A 26,042-nucleotide genomic window follows, 5' to 3' on the forward strand; every position below is an offset into this window, starting at 1 on the left:
GAGTGATAAATGTCCTTCAGACATTGCTGACTGACACAGGGATTGATCTCTATCCATTCTGTTATGCATAGGGATGGACGAAAGTCCCTTATCTGATCCTGACACTTGCTTCGCGGTGGGGGGGAGGCGCTCCGTCCCTCCCCCCGAAATTCTGGCCGGGAGGAGGCGCCCCGTCCCTCCGGCTGCATAAACTCGTCGTCTGCCGGGACGCAAATGGCGGCAGCCATAGCCACCGCCGTTTGCGTCCCTGCAGTCAGCCGTGATAGGCTACGTAAATGTTTATGTAGCCTATCACGGCTGACTTAAAAAAAAAAGCGTATGCAAAAGCGCCCATGGGTGCTGCTATTTGCGTTCCTTATTTTGGCATGTTTAGTCTACATAAACATTTACGCAGACTACGGCGAAAATAAGGGCAACGGTATTTGCGTTCCCCTTATTTTCGCCGTAGTCTACATAAATGTTTACATAGACTACACATGCGAAAATAAGGAACACAAATGGCAGCGCCCATGGGCGCCGCCATTTGCATACGGGTTTTTTTTTTTCCAAAGTCAGCCGTGATAGGCTACGTAAAGATTTACGTAGCCTATCACGGTGTTTTTTAAAAAATCTAGCTGTATTAGGCTACGTAAATCTTTACATAGCCTGTCACGTTTGTTTGTTGTTGTTGTTTTTTACTTGGAAATGGTGGCGGCGGCAGCCAATCGGAAGACCGGCCACCGCCGCCGCCGCCGCTGCCAGGGACATTCGAGCAAGGTAAGTCCCATCCTGGGGTGGGTGGGGGGCAGACCATTTCTCCACCAATTTCGGGGCACCGAATGCGCTGGCATTCGGCCTCCCCAAGATTCGTGGCAAAATTCTCTGACATCCCTAGTTATGCACTCTCTAAATCAGAGGTCCAGCTCATTTACTCATGTATGTCCTCCTGAAGACTGCAAATCCTGCCAGCAGTACTGGGCTTCCACTGCCGCTCAGATCTCAATGTCCCTGATTATGATGGTGTACGTACCTCCCTCCTGCTGCCAGTCAGATGCCAGGCCTGGTTGGCTCCCCCTGCCTATTCTTTGACAATGTCAACAAGAACTATGGAACTAAGGGACTTGTAGTTCCTGGGAGACAAAGCTGCAGGTTTAAGCAACTGGATGCTTTCCAGATGTTTTGGACTACAAGTCTCATAAACCCTTACCATTGCCCATGCTGGCTGGGGCTAATGGTGATTGGAGTCTAAAATATTTGGAGGGCACCAGGTTGCCTATCCCTGCAGCATGGTCTCCCAGGAACTACAAGTCCCATATTTCCACAGCATGGCCAACTGTCAGGCAATATGGCACTGCCATCCACCCTGGCATTGGCTGTGGGCTAACCTGGTAACAGCAGAGGTATGCAGCCACTCTAATTTCCCACAATGCCCAGGAGTGTCTGATATAGTGCCACTTCAGGGATATGTAGGAAATTAAAATAGCTGCACACCTCTGCTGCCACAGGGCAAGCCCACAGTCTGTGCCAGGGCATACCAGTGGGCCCTGCTAGGGGCGTGAGGATCCTAGCATCTTGCCAAGGGTGCTGATGCCTGACCTTCCCCTGAAATGAACTGAAGGGCCCAGCTTCAGTACTGCAGTGGGCTTTGTAGGCTATAGCCAGGGCTTGATTAGAAGTAGCCTGGAAGAGCTTGGGCCTATTCAGTTTCTGGAATGTCAGAGTCTGTGTGAACTTATTTCTGTCAGCGTTCTCAGAGCAGAGCCGGGGGGGGTGGTCACCCAACTCCCTGACCGCCTGCTGGTCTGGCCTTGGCAGGCAGGGAGGCTGGAAGCTGGCTGTGAGAACCTGACAGAGGTGGGGTGGGGTTTGCAGAAGGGTCACCCAGGCTGAAGTGTCACTGCTGGAAGGCTGAGCAGTACCACCCTGTTTAGACAGGGGCCTTGCTGAAAGGCTAAAGGCCCTTGTCTGTCAAGGGATCTGGAGGGGGTGTCCTACATTCATGTCTTCCCTTTTAAGCTGATGCAAAGGTAAAGAGCCTTTGCTAGAAACATCTTGTCTTCATTGCCCAAAGCCTTCTGTTTGGATCCATCATCATCTGGGCTTTTGGAGGCACTCTGCACATGGAGTGGAACTTTCGATTGTTAAGGACTTGCCATAAAAAGTACTGTGAGGCTTTTCATAGACTTGAACTCTCGTTGCTGCGGATTGCGTGTCCGTTGTAGTCAGCTCAGTGTACGGCAGGCTGGGTTTGATCTACGACTTTTGGACTTCCCTCTGCCAGAACTCATGCAGCGTGGAGTTGCCAATGCAAAAGCAGTGGCCTGCAACTCCTTGTGTGTGTGGGTATGCCCGTCTCTTGGTCTTGATGGGCCTTGGCCATGTAGCCTAGAGTTATCAACAAAAGATTCAAAGTTGGACTCTCTATGGGTGTGGGTTGTTTAGGCTTTTCAAGAAGTTATCCCCTGATTGCCAGATGGGTTCATTCCAGGAATCATTCCCTTTCCATGTCCAGGGTTGGAGCCTCGTGAAAGGATTCTCTGGGTTAGGTACCCAGGAATCCTTGTGTTCAGAACCGCAGAGATGGCAACAGAGAAACCATGTCATGGTAGAAGTGTTTAGCTTTGGATGGTTCTGGAATTACATAGAGCCTATAGCTACCAACCATCAGCTATATGATTTCTGAAGAGTGTAACCATTAAGCTTTTGCCATGGGATTCCCTGCAGTAAACAAATCTCACTGATTTGGGTGTCCAGTGTCAGATTGCCTGAGTGTGTGCGGTGGGGGGATCAGGAAACCTGACAGCGCTCCTCAACTAATATGAGTGCCCCTATGGAGCAGTGGTCTTGTGTCTGCCAAGACACCACATGAGCTAGGACAACACAAAGCCCAGGCAACAAACCTCCTCCTCCTCCTCCCTCCCCTCCATATGAGGTTGAATGACTCACTTCAGACTCTGCTTTGTTAAAGCTCAATGCTGCTTCACATATTACTCTTTTCTGAACTATTTTTGTAACATCTGAATAGTGGCACAATTCTGGGAGCTGCAAGGAGTGATAAACTATTTATTGACAAGTTTGGCAGAAGATCCCAATGCATTTCAAGCATATAATTGCTCTTCAACAGGAGAAACAAACTGAAACACATTCATGTGCTTTCACTACAAGAAATGTCATATGGGTTTCTATCCAACTGTATAAACTACTTCTGTATAATCTGACTAGAGCATTAGTCTTCTGTCTGGGAACCCACTTTTAGGATCATCAGACTTTTTTAAAAAAACTGTCCCTCTTTCTTCTCCCTATTTTCTCTCTCCATTTTACTCTTCTTGTCATTCTCCAGGCATGTCTATACTGCAGACATCATTGTGACACTGAGAGCTTTTTTACACAAGGTTGTTAATCTGCTGTATCTACTTTTGGTTCCATCACAAAATTGAGATCTGAGCACTACAAAAGGAGCATTTCCTTTCCTGTTTTCCACCACAAAACCTCTAGGTGGTGCTGTGCTGTAGTGGAATAATGCAATTACACAAGCAGGAAAATATCTTTACTTTCATTTTAGAAATAATACACCATTTTCCCCACTCTAAAAAAAGTGAGGAAGTTCTCTTAAGATAAGAAACAGAAGTGAAACTAGAGGGTCACATCATCTAAAGAACCCATAAACGCCCACACAACAGTATACAAGAAATGGCTCATGTAGAAAAGCTTTGAGTTGTTTTTCAGTAAGTGTTTATATTGGCCAGGGAAGTTTGTAGGTTTGTTTCATTTTAGTGTTTGCTTTATATTCCCCCTTGTCCTGTTGTTTTATCTTGTTTTACATGCAGTAAATGCTGCAAATAAGTTTAAAGCTTTGAGGCTGTTTCCTGGCAAAACTCTGAGGACCAGGGAGTACTAGATACCCCCCCCCAAAAAAAAACCTGGCACAATTGTGTTTTAAGCCTTCTCCCCAGCCATATTTTATTAACCAAATGAAATAGGGAAACTAATATTAGATCAGTGTTCACCAACCTGAGTACCTCCAGATATTTTGTCCCACAGCTCCCATCACCCCTGGCCATGATGGCTGAGGCTGCCAGGAGCTGGTAGGCCAAAACATCTGGAGGAACCCAATCTGATCTAGATAGTCCTTTTGTGTGACATTCCCACCTTCTCATGGCTGTCCACCATAGGTGTGCAGATTGAGAAAATGATCCATTCAGCAACTCCTTAATCCAAGTACACCAAAGAAACATTTACTTTGAGCTGAGGTGAACATCCATTTTAAAGTTTTGTTTTATTTTGTTTTTTACTTGAAATTGGATGGTCTGGAGATGTTTTCATGACTGCCCTGCCCTCATTTTTCACTACCACCTGTTGCATGGTTCTGGTGGTGGTGGTGCTCCCAGCTGTTACTGGGTGCCTCTTTCTTTCTTTTCCCAAATGACTCCAGAGCAGATTCAGGAAACATAGCCTTCGCTCTAAGTTGGCTTCAGACTTCTTTATGTGGTATTTGTCAGAAGCCAAATCTGAGTGAAGGCTATGCTTCCTGCCCTGTAGAGTCTTGAAGGTAAAAAAAGAAAAAAGAAAGAGGAGGCACAATCCAAAGCACAATCACTGCTACCAGTGGGTTGGATCCAATGGTGCCCTTTCGCAGGTGGCCCAGGCCTGCCAGCAGCAGTGTGCACATGGCCCGTACTGCTAGCTGCTGTGATGTAGCACTTCTGGGGGCAAGCACTGAAATGAGTGGAAATGCTTGTTTCTGGAAGGGGTGAGACCTGCCTGTGCAAGGGCACCACTAGATACTGCCCCATAAGTTCACCCCGGATGTTGCCTTTGATCAAGGCACTCACACCTCAAGTCATCAAAATGCCCCCAACTGTAAAGCTTATAAACAGGATGTTAAAACTGGGAAATAATTTCAGTTCAACACAGTTAAAGCAGTATCGGAACCACAGTCCTCCAACACAGAGCTCAATCTCTGTGTGGGAAAATATAACATACGAAGCAGCCATTTGTGAATGCAACCCAGCAGGTATGTTTGTAGCAGAAGAATGAGGACTATGATAGTGTCACTCATCCTGTCATAAGGCATTACATGATCATTGACTCAGGTCTTCCATGTATATTTCTGTTCTCTTTTCTTTCTCTCATTGGAGATGCCAACTCTCCAGCTTTCTCTCATTGGAGATGCCTCCATTTTTTTCATTTTTTTTTTAGAAGGAAGATGGTCTCACAGCGCTCTGTGATTTATCCTACTTCTAAACTATAGACTGTCAGGTGGTGAAGAGCATGCAACACAAATGCATCAGACACATGGGATGGAAGACATGAAACAAATCCACAAGAGACTCATGCACGTGTGACTCTATCCAACCTGAGCAGCCGGCTCTATTCCCACCAGCCTGACCCATTGTGCCTTGCTGACTTTTGCCATCCCCTGGTGGGCTGCTTGGAAAAACAGCGCCTTTGCTTGGGACTTAATGTTCCTGAAAGGGCAGAGGGATCATGCCTGCCCAGGCAGAATGCTACCTAATGAAATATAGATGGAACATGAAGCAGTCAGTACTGACCTGTTCCCCTGCCCCCTGCCAGCCTTTGATCTGCAACTCAGAGCATTCTGCAGGATCCATGCTGAGCAGCTGTCCAGTCCAATAGCAACCAGGGTTGTAGCAGTGACAGGGTCTTCATGCCACCAGAAGCCATGCTGACACCGGAAGCCATGCACAGACACACACAACTCTGGTGTGTCTGTGCAAAAAAGCTCATGTTGCTCTTTCTCCCCCCCCCCCCGATGCTCAGAGCAATAAGCATCCTGAATTAATCACGAATAGAAACAGCGTTCCTTCTTACAACCTTCAAGAATTCATAAGCCAGTGTATCGACCCAAAGATAAGTCAAAATCAGATGCACTGGAAGGAAGGGAAGTAGAAGAAAGGTGGGCTTTCATTGTAAATCATTAATGCCCAGCTTCTGGCCACTATGTACTAATAAACACTTGGATTCATTGTTCAGTCACTGTGAGAAGACAATGCACATGGACTCTATGCAGTTCATCCCCTACTTCAGGGGTGCTGAACCTCTTTCAGCCTGAGGGCCAAATTCAATTTCAGAGGAGCCCCTGGGAGCCACAATCCAGTGATGGGCAGAGCCAAAGGAAAATTAGGGTGGGTTCAACATATCAACAATGCCAGCCTATTTTAGCTTAAAGGTCTTACTGCCAGTAACTAAGCTTTAGGAGAGGCATTTCACCCTATTGGAAGGGTTGGGGGCAAAAGCTAGAAAACCACCAAACGACAGGCCACTGGGGCAAAGAAGGAGTGGTCAGGCCAACTAGGGAACCCCGGTGGGCCAGATTGGGACCCCAGACAGGTCAAATTTGGCCTGTGGGCCTAGGCGTGGGAGAACAAGTGATGTTCCAGATTGTTGAGGTTCTCTTTTTTCCACCTTGATGTTCAATTAGCCTCCTTCTCAGTCCCAAATGCAAAAAAATGTGCATTTTCAAACAGGAAAAATTTGCATTATTTAAAGTACAAACCCAAATGTGCATCGCCCCATTGATTAAAGCATGAAATGCCTCCTCTAAACACACACACACACACACACACACACATGAGATGTCATAGGAATCTGTTTGGGGAGTGGAGCTCAGCAGGTTTTTGTTGGTTCCCCCGACCCCTGACGGACTTCGAGCCTCTTTCCAATAACTGGCACAACTCAGTCTGCAGCAAGTCAGACCAGGTAGTGAATTTTTAGTGGGTTGTTTTTTGGGGGGGGGTAAGTTGGGCGAATTTGAGTAATTTGTGCAAATTGTGCAAAGTACAGCTGCAATTTCAGCCACCTTTTCACAAATCTCTGTTGTGCAAATTTCGGCTAACACCAAAAAATCCCACAAAACCCCATGAAAAAAAGTCCCTGGAGTTTGGGGAAAACCTGCAGCTTGGGTCGCAAATGCAAGCCAGGTCAGGTGGGCAGCAGAAGTCCTCCAAGCCCCCAAAGGGCTGGATTTCTAACCGATGGACATCCCTAACACACACATACACATTTTAAAGCACACATTTTTCGAAAAGATGCATTTTGCAAACATGACCACAAGTTCAATAATGTGTGAGCTGCCCACCCCCATGTGAGTGCATTCATAGTTGGAGTTGTGAGCAGGTGAAGTACTAGGGATGTATGAGAATTTTGTTTTTGGTTGCAAAACAGGAGAGCATGCCCCATTTGAAGCCCCAAGCACAAGCCCCCTTTTGCCAAAAATATTCGCAAACTGTCGGATGCATGCTCATGCCCATCTCGTTCTCAATTTGCAGTTCGATTTGTTCAAATCTCCTCATTCGTGCAAATTTCCCCAGTAGACTGAATCAGCCCTGCTTTAGTCTATGGAGGAAAGTTATGCAAATCTCCCATTCATTTGCTGCTCAATTTGCGCAAGGTTCCCATTTACGCAGAGCGAGCAGTGACTGCAAACACAAATGGGAATTGGATGCAAGATGAGCAAGAAGATGATCTTTGGAGAATCTTGAAGATCTCAAAAACTGTCATTCATCCATCTGTAATCCCTACTTGGGTCTGAGCTTCTCCCTACTTAAACCAGTCATGCCTAGGAAAGTGAAAATGGAAACTAAACTAAACATGCAAACTAAAAGCTGAGAGGGATCAGTACAGCTCTGCCTCTCATTGGGGCAAAGCCAATGTTTCCTAGGAGCTCTCCAGGCTCCCAAAGAACCCATCTCTTACTTCCAGTCACCTGCTAACCATTTTCCCCTGGTGCAATATATTAACAGCTATCAGCTGATCACCCTCTTCATATGGCTGCAGGTCTGTTACCCCAAACATATCTAGAGCCCAACAGCTGAAATGGAACAGAACACATTTTATGACAAATTATTTGCCTCTCCAAATATAGATGACTGAACCAAACCAGGGAGCCCTGTTCTGTGTACATTTTCACTCTCACAATGTGAAATTAGTCCAGCCTTTGGCAAACCATGGAAGGAAGAAGGAATGCATCCCTGTTGCCAAGGCAGCCAGATCAATGCTCCATTGAACTGGGAAGCACATTCAAATGTGCATCCCATTGAAAGCAATGCAATGCAAAGGAGTGACATATGCATTCAGATGCAGATGGCATTCCTGTGCATGATATTACTTTCATAAGAACATAAGAAGACCCCTTCAGAACAGACAAAGGGTCCATCTAGTCCAGCATGCTGTTCATACAGTGGCCAACCAGCTACCCACAGGAAACCCACAAGCAGGACATGAGCGCAACAGCACCCTCCCACCCATGTTCCCCAGCAACTGGTGTGCAGAGGCACACTGCCTCTAATTACTGGAGGTAGCATAGAGGCATCAGTACTGGTAGCCATGGATAGCCTTCTCCTCCAGGAATTTTTCTTAATCCATTTTAAAGCCATCCAAATCCGTGGCCTTCACTACGTCTTGTGGTAGAGAATTCCATAGTTTAGCTATGTGTTGTGTGAAGAAGGACTTCCTTTTACCTATCTGTTTAATCCTTTTTATCTGTCCAAACAGGAGTCTATCCCTCACTTATGTGGAATATGGATGGGAAAATCAGAGAGAATCAAACTCGTTGAGATACTCTATGTAGGGATGCCGAAGAAATCCGCTTCTGGGATGGAGCTTGCCGAGTTTTCACCAGCTCAGCGCCCCAGATGCCAACACATGGATCCCTGAGCTTGCCTGACTTGGCATGCACTGAGTTGGGCAAGCTCATGATTTCCCCTTTTCTTGGCAGCAAGACGCAATTTTGCACAAAATTGCGGGTATAGTTATTTACGAAAATCACAATTTGAGCAAAGTCACAGCCATCAATAGCATGATTTGCACAAAGTTGCAGGTGTAAATGATCATTTACACCTGCAATTTTGTGTAAATCATGTTATTTACAGTCGTGACCTTGCGCAAAACATGATTTCTGTGAATGGCTATACCAGCAATTTTGCACAAAACTGCAGCTCACAGAAAAAAAAAGAAGTCACGAGCTCTCGCCGAGCATCTGCAGATAGGTGGCTTGCCCCCCCACACACCCACACACACACGTAAGGGTCAGGCAACTGGCAGTAGGGATATACGAAAGTCACTTACCATTTCGCAGATCTGCTTCGTGGGGGGGGAGGCGCTCCATCCCTCCCCCTAGAATCCTCAATGGGGGGGCGCTCCGTCCCTCCCCCCGGAGTTCTGCCTGGCCAGCTCCGCTCCGCGGGGATTCCACGGAGCCACCGGCCAGCTCCGCCAGCAGCCGGACATCCAGCCACTGTGTAGCAGGGACGCAAATGGCGGCTGCCGTAGCCGCCACCATTTGTGTCCCTGTATTCAACCATGATAGGCTACGTAAATATTTACGTAGCCTATCACATCTGTGTTAAAAAACAAAACAAAATGCATACGCAAATGGCGGCGGCTACAGCGGCCGCCATTTGCGTTCCTTATTTTTTGCCGTCTCAGTCTACGTAAATATTTACGTAGACTATTATGGCGAAAATAAAGGGGAACGCAAATAGCGTAGTGGGCACTATTTGTGTTCCTTTTTGATTTGCCGTTTTAGCCTACGTAAATATTTATGTAGCCTAAAACAGTGAATCAAAAAGGAACTCAAATAGTGCCCACTACGCTATTTGCGTTCCCCTTTATTTTCGCCATAATAGTCTACGTAAATATTTACGTAGACTAAGATGGCCAAAAATAAGGAACGCAAATGGCGGCCGCCATAGCAGCTGCCATTAGCGTACGTGTTTTTTGTTTTTTGTTTTACCCAGACATGATAGGCTACATATGTCTTTACATAGCCTATCATGTCTACGTAAAAAAAAAAAAAGACCTGACTGGAAATGGCGGCGGCGGCAGCTGGTAGGAAGACCAGCCGCTGCCGCTGCAGCTGCCGCTGGAGCCACCGCCATCCGGAACATTTGCCCCAGGTAAGTCTCATCCCGGGAGGGATCCGCGGGGGGCGGGGGGGTGGCAGGCTGTTCCGCCATGGATTTCGGGGGCTTAATGCCAGTGCATTCGGCCTCCCTGAGATCCGTGGCGGAATGCTCCGCCATCCCTAACTGGCAGGAGTTCAGCGAGCAGCACGAGAACAGGGCACAGGGAGTTCATCAATCCCTAACTCCAAGTTCCACCTCAAAGTTCAGTCGACCTCATCCCTTTTCCCAAATGCAAGCTTTTCATTGATCTTTCAGTGGGGAAAGATGATGTTTCAATGGGGAAAGGCATTTAGTCGCATTTTTAAAGAGTACCCACTGAAATGCAAACTTCTGTTCCCCACTGACAAAAGCGTGAAGGTGCACATTTTTCTGATGAACACATTTTGTGAACATGAACGCAAGCTCAGGAACATGTGAGCTTTGCCCAAAATATGTGCTCACACTTGGAGAGTGTGAACAGGGAAAGTTTTGATATTAAACAAAATGAAAAGAAATTCTCAATGTTAGGGATGTACGAAAGTTCCTTACCTTTGACGAAATTTGCTTCGTGGTGAGGGGGAGGTCCTCCATCCCTCCCCCCGAAATTCTGGCCGGGGGGGTGAGGCGCCCTGTCCCTCCCCCCCGAAATTCTGGCCAGGGGGGAGGAGCCCCGTCCCTCCCGCCACGAATCCCGGCCGGCCAGGATCGCAAATGGCGGCGGCCATAGCCTATCACGGTATTTTTTGAAAATCTAGCCATGATAGGCTACGTAAATCTTTACGTAGCCTATCACATTTTTTTTTTTTTTACTGGAAATGGCGGCAGCGGCAGCCGGTCGGAAGACCGGCCGCCGCTGCCGCCACCCCCGCCCTACCGCCGAACCGCCGCCAGAGCCGCCGCCGCCAGGGACATTCACCAAAGGTATGTCCCGTCCGGGGGGGGCAGACCGTTTCGCCACCGATTTCGGGGGACTGAATGCGCTGGCATTCGGCCTCCCCAAGATTCGTGGTGAAATTCTCTGACATCCCTAATTCTCATACATCCCTAACCTGGAGGTGCTAGGGATTGAACCTGGGATCTTTTCCCATGAAAAACATGTACTCTGCCACTGAGCCACGGCTATTCCCTGCTCTGGGGGAACCAACAGCTACAAACAGGAGAGAAAAGCAGGGATGGCAGAGAATTCCGCCATGGATTTCAGTGAGGCTGAATGCACTGGCCCCCCCAAATCTGTGGCAGAACGGCCTGCTCCCCCATGGATTCCCCCCAGGACGAGACTTACCTGGGGCGGATGTTCCAGATGGCGGCAGCTCCAGTGGCGGCTTCGGCAGCGGCGGCTGGTCTTTCAACCACCATTTGCACTCTAGTCTTTGCCATGATAGGGTACGTAAGTCTTTATGTAGCCTATCGTGGCAAGCCAATAATTTTTTTAAAAAGGCATACGCAAATGGCGGCGGCTACGGCAGCCGCCATTTGCGTTCCTTATTTTTCGCCGTTTTAGTCTACGTAAATATTTACGTAGACTATTACGGCGAAAAAAAGGGGTAATGCAAATAGCATAGTGGGCGCTATTTGCGTTCCTTTCTTATTTCCCCATAATAGTCTACGTAAATATTTACGTAGACTAAAACGGTGAAAAATAAGGAACGCAAATGGCGGCCACCGTAGCCACCGCCATTTGCTTACGCCATTTTGTTTTGTTTTTGTCCAGCCATGATAGGCTATGTAAAGACTTACGTAGCCTATCACAGCTGCCTGGCTGGATGCAAATGGCGGCCGCTACGGCGGCTGCCATTTGCGTCCGCACCAGCCAGTCCACGGCCAGAAATCTGGCTCGGACGGGCCTGGCCAGCTGCTCCGCAGAGCCGCTGTGGAGCAGAGCCGGCCATCGAGGATTCCGGGGGGGAGGACCAGATCGCCTCCCCCCCCGTCGAGGATTCCGGGGGGAGAGACGGAGCGCCTCCCCCACCACCACGAACAGAATCTGCAAAAAGGTAAGTGACTTTCGTACATCCCTAGGGAAAAGAATGAACCTCATGAAAACTTGGCACTGTTGAATATAATATGTCACGTTTTATTCTAAAGTACTAGCAGGCGGGTGACAACTCTGCAGCATCCATCCACAATACTGGTGCTGAAATGCTAGGATGCAGATGAGATAAGATGAGACGTAGTGAAGCTTCACAGATAAAACACCACACACACACACAAAGGACGCCAAAGGGCAGGAATGGGAGGCCAGCAGAAACCAAAGCTGACAGGTACTCCAGTGATCTATACTGTATGCAAGAATACCGGTGCACCGTAATAGTAACATGAACCTTGGGAATACGATACTTTTGTCTCCTCCATCCAAGCCGCTACCACCACAAAGCTGAGGGCATAAACTCTTAACAGCTAAGGTCCAGAATACATTAATAGTAGATCAGAGTTTGGAGTATGTAAGAAAACTGCTCATATTGCACCAGGAGGCAGAAAAAAATCAGCTGGAGCGCTGCCAAAAGAGAGATGATTTGGAGTTAGAGCCAGTGAAGAGGAGAGAAAATCAAGTCAGGAGGAGAATCAAGAAAAGAGGACCTTTTGATGGGCAGAGGACGGAGCATGGAATCCCTGCCAGGCAGACTAAACATGAGGGAGACAAACTCATCTCACTCTTTTTGTGTGTGTGATTCAACCATCTCACAGTGGGGGGAACTGGCAGAGAAGGGGGCAGGTTTGTGATTCATTTATCCAACTGAAAAGGTGAAAGTCTGAAACCCTATTCCAAGTTCTGCCTGGATTTCCAGCTTTTGTTTGGAGGAAAATCAATACGTTTCTTGCCTTTTTACCTGTATAAGTAGTATTTCTTTCATCAAGTTGGAACTTAAAACAAAAATGTTGCGGTGCAGAGTGCTCCAATTCAGTGTCTTTCCCAGCCAGCCATGCCTTTTTTAATTCCCCCTCCTCCCTCTGTTTTTTATGTCCCCCTCCCCATAGACATTCAGCATTCTGTGACCATGGAGCATGGCTATATTAGGCTATTTGGGGGTTGGTGGGTTTTTCCCCCCTTAGAATTATTGTACCCTAAGGTGGTGGTGGTGGTGGTTGTTTCTCTTCTACTTCTGCAAACCCACATGGATCCATCCCTTTTGCTTCTCATTGGCCCTGTTTCGGCGCCACTGCCCATCGTAACTCATTCCCAGAGTTCGCTATTAAGAAATAGCAGAGATGTTGAACCTCTTTCAGCCCAAGGGATTAATTTCATTTTGGAGAAGCTCTCGGGGGCCACGTTCCAGTGGTGGGTGAGGCCACAGGAGCTAAAGGGGATGGGCAAAAGGGGGCAGGGTCCCAAATAGCAGCATAGTTTAGTTCAAAGAACTTACTACCAGTAACTAAGCCTTTGGAGACATTTCATCCTTTTAGAATGGGGGGGGAGAGCCAGGAAACCACCAAATGGTCAGTGGTTTGGGCAAAAACGAAGGGGCCGTGGCTGCCATGGGACCCCGAGCATACCAGATTTTGTCTCTGGACCTGAATTTCTGCAGCCCTGGTATATCGGATGTATGTTCATAAGGACTACTCCCTATGTACTACTAAATAAACCTAGTGCTGTTAACTAGTTAAACCTAGTGCTGTTAACTAGTTAACTAGTCAGACCTACTGCTGTGCTGAAAATTTTGATTCTTCCATTTTCAGCATACTGTGGAGGGTGGGATGGGGTCAAAATAAAAACTCTGGAGAAAGGGGCTGGGAGAGGTGAGAAATTTGGAGAACTTTGTCCTTGGGGAGGGGGACAGGGTTTCCACATACCGTTTTAAGTGTAGGCAATTCTTAGAATCATAGAATCCTAGAATAGTAGGGTTGGAAGGGGCCTGCAAGACCATCGAGTCCAACCCCCTGCTCAATGCAGGAATCCAAGTCAGAGCATCCCTGACAGATGGCTGTCCAGCCTCATCTTGAATGCCTCCAGTGTAGGAGAGCCCACCACCTCCCTAGGGAATTGGTTCCATTGTCATATTGCTCTAACAGTCAGGACGTTTTTTCCTGATGTTCAGCTGGAATCTGGCTTCCTGTAACTTGAGCCCATTATTCCGTGTCCTGCACTCTGGGATGATTGAGAAGAGATCCTGGCCTTCCTCTCTGTGGCAGCCTTTCAAGGACTTGAAGAGCGCTATCACATCTCCCCTCAGTCTTCTCTTCTCAAGGCTAAACATGCCCAGTTCTTTCAGTCTCTCTTCATAGGGCTTTGTTTCCAGTCATCCCTGATCATCCCTGTTGCCCTCCTCTGAACCCTCTCCAGCTTGTCTGCATCCTTCTTAAAGTGTGGTGCCCAGAACTGGACACAGTACTCCAGATGAGGCCTAACCAGTGAAGAGTAGAAGGGGACTAGTACTTCCCGGGATTTGGAAGCTATGCTTCTATTAATGCAGCCCAAAGTAGCATTTGCCTTTTTTCAGCCACATCACATTGTTGGCTCATATTCAGCTTGTGATCTACAACAATTCCAAGATCCTTCTCGCTTGTAGTGCTGTTGAGCTATTTATCCCCATCTTGTAACTGTGCATTTGGTTTCCTTTTTCTAGGTGCAGAACTTGGCATTTATCCCTATTAAATTTCATTCTGTTGTTTTCTGCCCAGTGCTCCAGTCTATCAAGGTCATTTTGAATCTTGAGAGGTCATCTTCCTTTTAAAACAAAAACAAAACACCCCCTGCACTTGCAGGAGCCCAGGACTCTTCCCTAGCCCAGCGGTTTTGTTTAGGGATGTACAAAACTCCCCTTACCTGGCTCCGCCGGGTTCCGCTGGGGGGGGGAGGCGCTCCGTCCCTCCCCCCGGAATCCTCGCCGGCTGGCTCTGCCCTGCGGTGATTCCACGGAGCCACCGGCCGGCTCCGCCAGCAGCTGGACATCCAGCCGCTGGCCAGCAGGGATGCAAATAGCTGTAGCCGCCACCATTTGAGTCCCTGTAGTCAGCCGTGATAGGCTACGTAAAGACTTACATAGCCTATCACATCTGGCTTAAAAAAAAAAAAACAAACGCGCGTACGCAAATGGCAGCAGCTACGGCCGCCGCCATTTGCGTTCCTTATTTTTCGCCGTCTTAGTCTACGTAAATATTTACAAAGACCAAGATGGCGAAAATATGGGGGAACGCAAATAGCGTCCGCTACGCTATTTGCGTTCCCCTTATTTTCGCCGTCTTAGTCTACGTAAATATTTACGTAGACCAGGACAGCCAAAAATAAGGGGAACGCAAATGGCGGCGGCTGTAACCGCTGCCATTTGCGTACACGTTCTTTTTTTAAGCCAGACGTGATAGGCTACGTAAGTCTTTACGTAGCCTATCACGTCTTGTAAAAAACAAAACAAAAAAAAATGACAAGACTGCAAATGGCGGTGGTGGCAGCCGGTAGGAAGTAGGGATGTCGGAGAATTTCTCCACGAATCTCCGGGAGGCCAAATGCCAATGCATTCGGCCCCCCAAAATTGGTGGAGAAACGGTCCGCCCCCCACCCCTTCCCTGGAATGGGACTTACCTTTGTCGAATGTCCCTGGCGCTGGCGGCTCCCGGCGGCGGTGCGGCGGCGGCGGCCGGTCTTCCTACCAGCCACCGCCGCCATTTCCAAGATGAAAAAAAAGCAACCAACAAACGTGATAGGCTACGTAAATATTGACATAGCCTATCACGGCTAGATTTTCAAAAAACACCATGATAGGCTACGTAAATCCTTACGTAGCCTATCACGGCTGACTTTGGGGGGGGGGGAAAGCGCGTACACAAATAGAGAAGAGTGGTAGTAGTGGGAGACTCCTTGCTGCGTGGGATCGAGACCCAAGTATGTCGCGAAGACCCGTGGACTCGCCAGGTATGTTGTCTCCCAGGAGGACAGATTACAGACGTGACTGAAAGGTTGCCTGCACTCATAAAGCCCACTGACAGGTATCCCTTTCTTCTCATCCATGTGGGAACAAATGATACCGCCAAGCGGAGCTACGAAGAGATCACGTCAGACTTTGAAGCTTTGGGAAGGAAACTCAAGAACTTTGGGGCCCAGATAGTTTTCTCATCCATCCTTCCAGTAGTTAGAAGAGGGATAGAAAGGGAACGAAAAATACTCCGGGTGAATGACTGGCTACGAAGGTGGTGCCGACGAGAGAGATTTGGTTTCTGGGACCACGGGCTATACTTCCTGGAAGATGGGCTGTTGGCTAGGGATGGGTTGCACCTCACAAAGGCTGGGAAGAATGTGTTTGGCCACAGCATGAAGAACTTCATCAGGAGGGCTTTAAACTGAATCCTACGGGGAAGGGAGATGTAATGTTGGGGGTAACAATGGACGTAGGCGCATGCACTGCAATGGAGAGAACAGCTCTGATAGCGTCCAATAATAGTCTTCAGACACAGGTAGGAAGAAAGCCAGATTATGAAGCACATGGTCTTCGATGTCTATATACTAATGCCCAGAGTATGGGAAACAAACAGAACGAACTTGAACTCTTAATACAGGAGGGAAATTATGACTTGATAGGTATAACTGAGACTTGGTGGGATGACTCTCATGACTGGAATACAGCAGTTGAAGGATATAACTTGTTCAAAAAGAACAGGAGGAACAGAAAGGGAGGCGGGGTTGCACTGCATGTGAAAAATACATATCTCTGCACAGAAATACAGGAGGAGGAGCTTGGTAGCCCCATCGAGAGCATCTGGGTTGAAATAAATGGAGCAAAGAATAAAAGGAACCTGGTGGTCGGAGTCTACTACCGGCCACCCAATCAAGGAGAAGACGAGGATGAAACTTTTGAAAAGCAAATAGCCAATGTTTTAAGGAAGCATGATGTAGTAGTAATGGGGGACTTCAATTTCCCCGATATTTGTTGGGAGACAAATTCTGCAAAACATGGCCCCTCCAGGAAATTCCTGACTTGTGTGGCGGATAACTTCCTCCTACAGAAAGTAGAGGAAGGAACTAGAGGATCGGCTATCCTTGACTTGATCCTAACCAACAGAGATGACTTAGTGGATAAAGTAGCAGTTACAGGAACTCTGGGGGAAAGCGACCATGTTGTACTTGAGTTCTTGGTTCTAAGGGAAGCAAAAGCCGAGTGTACTCAAACGCGTACCCTGGATTTTAGGAAGCTGATTTTAATAAACTCAGAACAATGATCAGTAAGGTCCCATGGCAAGCAATGCTAGCGAGAAAAGGAGTCCAAGATGGGTGGGAACTTTTAAAAAAGGAAATTCTCAAGGCACAATCACAAACAATTCCAACAAGAAGAAAAGGTGGAAGACAACAGAAGAAGCCAATGTGGCTTCACAAAAAGCTTAGGGATGACCTGAAAACAAAAAAGGACACATATAGGAAGTGGAAAGAAGGCCAAGTAACAAAGGAAGAGTACAGGCAGGTAGCACAGAATTGCAGGGATGGCGTCAGGAAGGCTAAAGCGGAGAACGAGGTGAGGTTAGCGAGGGATGCTAAAAACAACAAAAAGGCTTTCTTCAGCTACGTGCATAGTAAAAGGCAGAGGAAAGAAATGGTTGTTCAGCTATTAAATAAGGATGGCAAAATGATAACAGAGGACAAAGAAAAGGCAGAGGTGCTCAATTCCTACTTTGGCTCAGTCTTCTCCCAAAAGAGGGTCTATGACCCCCCTGGCAAAGGCGAAGTACAGGCTGAAGGGGCAGGATTGCAGCTTGAGATCGACAGGCATATGGTCAAGGAACACCTCATTACTTTGAATGAGTTCAAATCTCCAGGGCCAGATGAACTGCATCCTAGAGTCATAAAGGAACTGGCAGAAGAACTCTCAGAACCGCTGTCTATTCCCTTTGAGAAATCATGGAGGACCGGGGAAGTGCCAGATGACTGGAGGAGGGCTAACGTTGTCCCTATCTTCAAAAAGGGTAAAAAGGAGGAACCTGGGAACTACAGACCAGTCAGTCTGACATCAATCCCTGGGAAAATTCTGGAGCAGATCATAAAGCAATCCATCTGGAAGCACCTTGACAACAATGCCGTGATTACTCGAAGCCAACATGGATTTGTCAAAAACAAGTCCTGCCAGACAAATCTGATCTCATTTTTTGATCAAGTCACCTCCCTTGTAGACCGTGGGAATGCTGTAGACATCATATACCTCGACTTCAGCAAAGCTTTCGACAAAGTGCCCCATGATATCCTGATGAGCAAACTAGCTCGAAGTGGGCTAGATGAAACAACGATCATGTGGATCCACAGTTGGCTACAGAATCGGACTCAAAGAGTGCTTATCAATGGGACCTTCTCAAGCTGGGGAGAGGTAACGAGTGGGGTACCGCAGGGCTCAGTCCTGGGCCCAGTGCTCTTCAATATTTTTATTAATGACTTGGAGGAGGAGGTGCAGGGAATGCTGATCAAATTTGCAGATGACACAAAATTGGGAGGGATAGCTAATACTTTGGAAGACAGAAACAAAATTCAAAGTGATCTGGATAGACTGGAGTGCTGGGCAGAAAACAACAGAATGGCATTTAATAGGGACAAATGCCAAGTTCTGCACCTAGGAAAAAGAAACCAAATGCACAGTTACAAGATGGGGGATACGTGGCTCAACCACACTACGAGCGAGAAGGATCTTGGAATTGTCGTCGATCACAAGCTGAATATGAGCCAACAATGTGATGTGGCTGCAAAAAAGGCAAATGCTATTTTGGGCTGCATTCATAGAAGCATCGCTTCCAAATCCCGGGAAGTACTACTTCCCCTCTACTCAGCACTGGTTAGGCCTCATCTGGAGTACTGTGTCCAGTTCTGGGCACCACACTTTAAGAAGGATGCAGACAAGCTGGAGAGGGTTCAAAGGAGGGCAACAAAGATGATCAGGGGACTGGAAACAAAGCCCTATGAAGAGAGACTGAAAGAACTGGGCATGTTTAGCCTTGAGAAGAGAAGACTGAGGGGAGATATGATAGCGCTCTTCAAGTACTTGAAAGGTTGTCACAGAGAAGAAGGCCAGGATCTCGTCTTGATCATCCCAGAGTGCAGGACACGGAATAATGGGCTCAAGTTACAGGAAGCCAGATTCCGACTGAACATCAGGAAAAACTTCCTGAGTGTCAGAGCAATACGGCAATGGAACCAATTACCTGGGGAGGTGGTGGGCTCTCCCACACTGGAGGCCTTCAAGACGAGGCTGGACAGCCATTTGTCAGGGATGCTCTGACTTGGATTCCTGCATTGAGCAGGGGGTTGGACTCGATGGCCTTGTAGGCCCCTTCCAACCCTACTATTCTATGATTCTATGAAATGGCGGCGCTGATGGGCGCTGCCATTTGCGTTCCTTATTTGGGCACATGTAGTCTACATAAACATTTATGTAGACTACGGCAAAAATAAGGGCAACGCAAATAGCATTGCCCTTATTTTCGCCGTAGTCTATGTAAATGTTTACATAGACTACACATGCCCAAATAAGGAACGCAAATGGTGGCGCCCATGGGCACCGCCATTTGCGTACACGCTTCCCCCCCCCCAAGTCAGCCGTGATGGGCTATATTAAGATTTACATAGCCTATCACAGCTGACTGCAGGGACGCAAACGGTGGTGGCAATGGCCGCTGCCATTTGCGTCCCGGCAGGAGACGAGGTCCGCGGCCAGCGGGACGGGGCGCCTCCCCCCCGGCCAGAATTTTGGCCGGAGGGATCGGGTGCCTCCCCCCCACCCAGAATTTCGGGGGGAGGAACGGAGCGCCTCCCCCCCACCGCGAAGCAAGCTGCAGGATCAGGTAAGGGACTTTCGTCCATCCCTAGTCGGAAGACCAGCCGCCACAGCCGCTGCCGCAGCCGCTCGGAAGATCCGCCCCATGTAAGTCTCGTCCCAGGGGGATCCACGGGGGGGCAGGCCGTTCTGCTACAGATTTCGGGGGGCTGAATGCACTGGCATTCGGCCTCACCGAGATCCCTGGCGGAATTCTCTGACATCCCTAGATTTGTTTTTTTCTGAACTCCCAGGAGACCATAAGACTTCTCCCTCTCCAATAGGTATTCAGGATGAACTCCCGGCTGGAGAAGAGTCCTGGGCTCCTGCAAGTGCAAGGGGTGTTTTGTAGGGATGTCAGAGAATTCCACCACGGATCTCGGTGAGGCCAAATCCCAGTGCATTCGGCCCCCGCGAACTCTGTGGCGGAACGGCCTGCCACCCCCCCCGCCCCCCGTGGATCCCCCCCGGGACGAGAATTACCTGGGGCAGATGTTCCGGGCGGCGGCGGCGGCTACAGCGGCTGGTCTTCCAACCGGCTGCCACTGCCGCCATTTGCAGTCCTGTCGGGGTTTTTTTTTTTTTTTACAAGACGTGATAGGCTACATAAAGAGTTACGTAGCCTATCATGGCTGGGTAAGAAAAAAAAACCACGTATGCAAATGGCGGCGGCTACAGCCACCGCCATTTGCGTTCCTTATTTTTGGCCGTCTTAACCTACGTAAATATTTACGTAGACTATGACAGCGAAAATAAAGGGGAACGCAAATAGCGTAGCGCTACGCTATTTGCGTTCCCCTTTATTTTCGCTGTCATAGTCTACGTAAATATTTACGTAGGTTAAGACGGCCAAAAATAAGGAACGCAAATGGCAGCGGCCGTAGCCGCCACCATTTGCGTACATGGTGGTTTTTTTTCTTACCCAGAGCCCTCCGTGGCCGGAAATCCAGCTGCGGACAGCTCTGGCCTGGGCCTGGCCGGCTGCTCCGCAGAGCTGCCGCAGAGCACAGCTGGCCATGGAGGATTCCGGGGGGGAGGAACGGATCGCCTCTCCCCCGTCGAGGATTCCGGGTGGAGGGACGGAACGCCTCCCCCCCCACTATCAACATAATCTGCGGAAAGGTAAGTGACTTTCGTATATCCCTAGTGTTTTGTTTGTTAGTTTTTAAATAAAAATAGGAAGAAGACTCCTCAAGAATCACCTACACTTTAAAAAAGGTAAGTGTAAACCCTGTCCCCCTCCCCAAGGAGAAAATTCTCCAAAATTCTCCTCTTCCCCACAAGAGAGGTTGAAAAAACAATGCCTCTTTTGCAGGGAGAGAAAAAGTTCTCAAAAATAGGGGGCAGGATTCGGCACAGCACTAGTTAACCCTATTAGACTACATGGACTTATGTCCTGGCTTGTTCTGCCATGGTTGCCTATCCCTTTAGCCCCCTTCAACACAACATTTCTGGCTATAGGCCCGGAAAGAGGTGTGAGAACAGAAAGCAAGCATAATTTGGCTCATAATTAAGTCTCAGTAAAGGTATGGAGACAGGAAAGAACAGAGAAGAGCAGCCCATGACTGTGGCTATTGCTGAGTGTCTCCTTTCCCCTTCTCTGAGCATATCTCTTCACCCACCAGAGCAAGGTTGCTGGACCCCAAATGAGGTGGAATGAGCTTGATGGCAAAAGAAGACAGTAGGATAGAGGATAGAGCTGCCTGCATTGTGGCCAGCGGCAATGCGGAAAGGCAGATAAATGTTTCCTTACCCTTTCCGAATGACAACGATGATTGCCCCTAGGAGGATGATCAATACCACCAGTCCTCCAGCGCAAATGCCCAGAATGAGGCCCATCTCCTCTGAGTGCTGGGAGACTTCCAGGGGACGTTTGCTTTCTTTGCATGCAGCTGTAGGAGATAAAACACAAAACAGGTGGGTAAAAAAAAAAACACCCCGGCACACACCCCATTGTAACGGTGTAAAATCTAGAGCTTTGCTCTAATGACCGCTTGAAATTGTCCACCCTATTTTTGGGTAGAGAAATTGCAGAGAGAAGTTCATCACATTTCTCCAGTGGCAGGAGAAATTCTCCTACAATTTCTCACAGGTAGGGCTCCCCACTAGGGATGCTGGAGAAAGTCAAGATGGACTAAAATGAGCTCGGTTTTCTAAGAATCCGACCTGCAGAATCCTCTGCGGACTGACTCCCTCAGGCCATTCCGGACTTTTGGATCTTTTTTTTCTTTCTTTTTTTAACTTCCCCAATATTTACTCATATTTATTCGTAGTAAAATACAGAGGTTTCTGCTGAGTGGTAAATATACACGGGGAAAAGTTGAATAAGACTGTGACCAGGTGACCAGTGTGCCTTGTTCAGACTACTGTCCAGGTGCTAACTGCGGATGGGCAACAGTTTGTATGGTTCTTCATCTTTAATCTGTTATTGATTGATTGATTGATTGATTGACTGATAGTTTATGCCTTTAAATGAACATAAGAAGAGCCCTGCTGGATCTGACCAAAGGTCCATCTAGTCCAGCATTCTGTTCACACAGTGGCCAACCAGCTGTCAACCAGGAACCCACAAGCAAGGCATGAGCACAACAGCACCCTCCTGCCCATGTTCCCCAGCAACTGGTGTACCTAGGCATACTGCCTCAGGTACCAGAGGCAGCACATAGCCATCAAGACTAGTAGCCATTGATAGACTTCTCCAGGAATTTGTCCAACCTCTGTCCTGAATCTCCCACCAATCAGCTTCATAGGATGACCCAGGGTTCTACTATTTTGAGAGAGGGATAAAAATGTCTCCCTATCCACATTCTCCACACCACATATAATTGTATAGACCTCTATCATATCTCCCCACAGAGGGTGCCTTCAAACAAAGGATAGTCCTCTGACATCCCTTCAAACATAGGATCATCTTCTGCTAAAGAGAACACGTCACCCTATTAGGGGAATATCACCCATCACTAAAAGGATGAAGGGAACTGTGGGTGGAGGAGAGAGGGTGTAAACAGGCATGCCACATTTCTAACGCAGAGAGAAAACCTTCCAATGAACACAGTTGTCGCAGCACAGACAGATCATGGGAGAAAAGAAGCCTCACTGCCAAGACTGATTCTGCGCAATGTTTTTTTCTTGCAATGATTGCTTAACTGTTTCAAACAACTTTTGCCTTCTGTGTTGGAGGCCTCTCCATAGTTCCACATGACTTTGCCCTTGGGAAACTGAAGACTTGCATAAACCCATACAGCTTGTTCAGGAAAGGGCCACTTACATTTGTGAAACGGAGCTAGCAGAGAGGATCTGTCACAGACAAAGCCTGGCTCAGCTTTTGGAGAAAGCAGGGCAGGGATTGAGGGGGCGGGAGGAAAAATGGTGTACATCGTGTGTCCCTTGTTTATGTGTGATTGGCTTATCATTTATTTGACTCGGGACACTACGCAGACTGGGGGTTGTGTGTGTGTGTGGGGGGGAATGTTGCTTTTATTTTAAATGTGGGATTGAATTGGATTTTTTGCTAGAAGATAGGCATTGTGTGCACTTGGCTGAGAAGATGCCTTGAGGGGATATGAAAGTCTGTACAGCCTTTTCCAGACTAAGCCACAGGAATGATTCACGCCTCTTTGTGGTTTGGCTTAGCTCATGTTCCACTCAGCTGGGTACGGAGCATACTGCAGGGCGGTGGCTGGCTTAATTTGTGCCCAGGGGCAGCGACTGATTGGTATTTTGTGTCTCAGTTTTAATGGCAAAGGCCACATGGACAGACAGACAGGATCTGCCAAATTTCCTCAAAGGCAGTTCAAGGTGTCAGGACTGTCTTCCTGACAGGACTCTCTTCCGAACTGTCAAGCAGTGATGTCATCTGGTGGGCAGTAAACAGCACGCAGGAGGTCATCCTGAGTTCAGATAGGGATCGCACAGGTGTGCGATTCAGTCCGGGAATCCGGCAGAACCACCCCTGCCCACACCCCCGACCCCCCTCGCTAAGCCCCTGCACCTGCTTGCCCCCTGCCCACACTTGGCGAATGCCCTGCACTCACCCCAGCGGCCTTCTTGAGCTTTGTGGTTGCCATATTTTGAGAAAATGGCAATGGCAAAAATGTGCATATTTGTGCACATGCGAAAATGCACATTTTGCAAATGTGCATATTTGCATATGCGAAAATGCACATTTTTGCAAATTTGCATATTTGCATATGCGCAAAATGCATATTTTTAAAATGCAGGTTTCTGCACGCATACAAATGTGAGCCTTTGCATTTCGCACATGAGAATATGCACATTCACAGAAATGTGCATTTTCATGCATACCAAGACATGCACATTTTTGTGATCGCCATTTCATTTTTCAAAATAATGGCAACCACAGGGTTCGACGAGGCTGCTGGGGTGAGTGCAGGCTGCTCACTGAGCATGGCAGGGGCTCAGGTGTGGTCCGGGGACCGGCCAGCAGCATCAGGAGCTGGGCAGGCATCCGGAGAACCCAGATGGGGGTGAATTTGCACATCCCTAAGTTCAGAAGATCATTGCTTGTGAATGAATTGAAGGAGGAGGAGGAGTAAACCCATCATGATTCATAGCATGTTTATCTAGGGCAGCCTTCCCCAACTCCCTCCAGATATGCATGCTCCAGGTGCATTAGACTGTAGCCCCCAACTGGCATGGCCAATGGTCAGGAATGCTTGGAGTTGTCATCCAAAGCATCTGAAGGGCACCAGGTTGCAGAAGGCTGATCTATGACAATGATGCAGTAGAAGGTCCAGGTAGGTTTGACAAGGGGATGGCCATTCAAACCTACATCATCCATGCCAGAGCTATTGATTGCACCAGAAACTGCAATTTGACCCCACCTCAGCTGTCAATGTTGTGGAATGTAAGAACCCATAAACCTCCTGTCTGATCGCTGCTCAATTTGCATGATTTTACCTGCTTTATCTTATGGAGGAAGTTTTGCAAATTAGTAGGAGTGCACGAAAGCCACTTACCTGGTCTCGCAGCTTGCTTCACGGTGGGGGGGAGGCGCTTCGCTGCTCCCCCCGAAGTTCAGGCCGGGGGCGGGAGGCTTCCCGCCTCGCCCGGCCGAAATTCAGGCCGGGGGGGAGGCTTCCTGCCTCGCCCGGCCGAAATTCAGGCCAGGGAGGAGGCGCCTCGCCTCGTCCGGCCGCGAAATAAAAAGTTTAAAAAAAAAACGCCCCGTGAATCTTTACGTAGACTACGGCAAAAATAAGGGCAACGCAAATAGCGTTGCCCTTATTTTCGCCGTAGTCTACGTAATCTTTACGTAGACTACAGCGACCAAATAAGGAACGTGAATGGCAGCTCCCTATGGGGGCCGCCATTAGCCATATGCGCTTTTTTTTTTTTTAAGTCACCTGTGATAGGCTACGTGACGATTTACGTAGCCTATCACGGCTTACTTTGCAAATCTAGCCGTGATAGGCTATGTTAATCGTCACGTAACCTATCACGGGGGCGTTTTTTTTTTTTACTTTTATTGGAATGGCGGCGGCGGCAGCCGGTCGAAAGACCAGCTGCTGCCTCTGCCCCTGTCGAAGACCTGCCGAACCGCCGCCGGGACCCGCCGCCAGGAGGGACATTCGGGAAAGGTAAGTCCCGTCCCAGGGGGGGTGCGGGGGGTGTGGAGAATTTCTCCCCGAAATTACTTCGGGGGGCCGAACACGTTGGCTCTCGGCCCCCGAAGTTTCAGGGAGAAATTCTCCCCCATCCCTACAAATTAGGAAATTTGCAGAAATTTGGGGAAACTTGCGTAAATCTCCCATTCGATCGCTGCTGAATTGGTGTGAGTTTCCCATTTGCACAGAGTGAGCAGCAATCGCAAACACGAGTGGGAATCAGGCATGAGATGAAGGGCGAGACGATGTTTGGAACATCCTGACAATCTCGGGAGATGGAAAAGAACATTTGGGGAACAGCATAAATGTCTCACACTGAGGCAACTGCTCCAAATGAGGCATCTTCAGTTTGCAAGCTATGCTTGAGTAATATTCAGCAGCATTACTAATTAATGTCACCTGGCACAAGTACCTTCTTTGGCTCAGTGGAATTGATGGATATGAATTGGGGTGACCCCATAGTGACATGGTGTCCAGGCCTAGAAACTCAGGGGGGAGTTTTCATAGAGATTCAAGTGATCATTATCAGCCTATCAAGAGATAGGCTGATAATAATCTTGGTCTCTGGATTTATTATTGTTTTATATCACCCTTTTGTATCATGTTGTTTTCTTCTTTCGTGGCTGACCGATAAACTAAACTGAAACTAGTAATAGTACGTTTGTTTCCACAGCATCCCTTGCCAGCTTGACTCATGTGCAGAGCCCCAGATGGCATGGCTCAGGTTCTGCTTTCCAGAGAATCTCACTCCATCCTTATACACTCACACATGCACATACACACACAGTTGTAAAGGGATGCATTGGGATGCCAAT

General features: G+C 48.2%; 1 protein-coding gene across 1 annotated transcript in view; it reads right to left on the reverse strand.

Annotated features, from left to right (window-relative positions):
* Positions 1 to 26,042, reverse strand: part of PTPRU (protein tyrosine phosphatase receptor type U) — a 622,411-nt gene that overhangs the window by 159,063 nt on the left and 437,306 nt on the right. The window contains exon 14 of the mRNA XM_084815602.1: positions 21,354 to 21,492. Coding sequence (XP_084671728.1) covers positions 21,354 to 21,492 — 139 coding nt within the window. The remainder of the gene's footprint in view (positions 1 to 21,353; positions 21,493 to 26,042) is intronic.

This window comes from Heloderma suspectum, chromosome 10, assembly GCF_057233095.1.
Source record: "Heloderma suspectum isolate Gila_16-S chromosome 10, 16-S_ref, whole genome shotgun sequence".
NCBI classification, from domain to species: Eukaryota; Metazoa; Chordata; class Lepidosauria; order Squamata; family Helodermatidae; genus Heloderma; species Heloderma suspectum.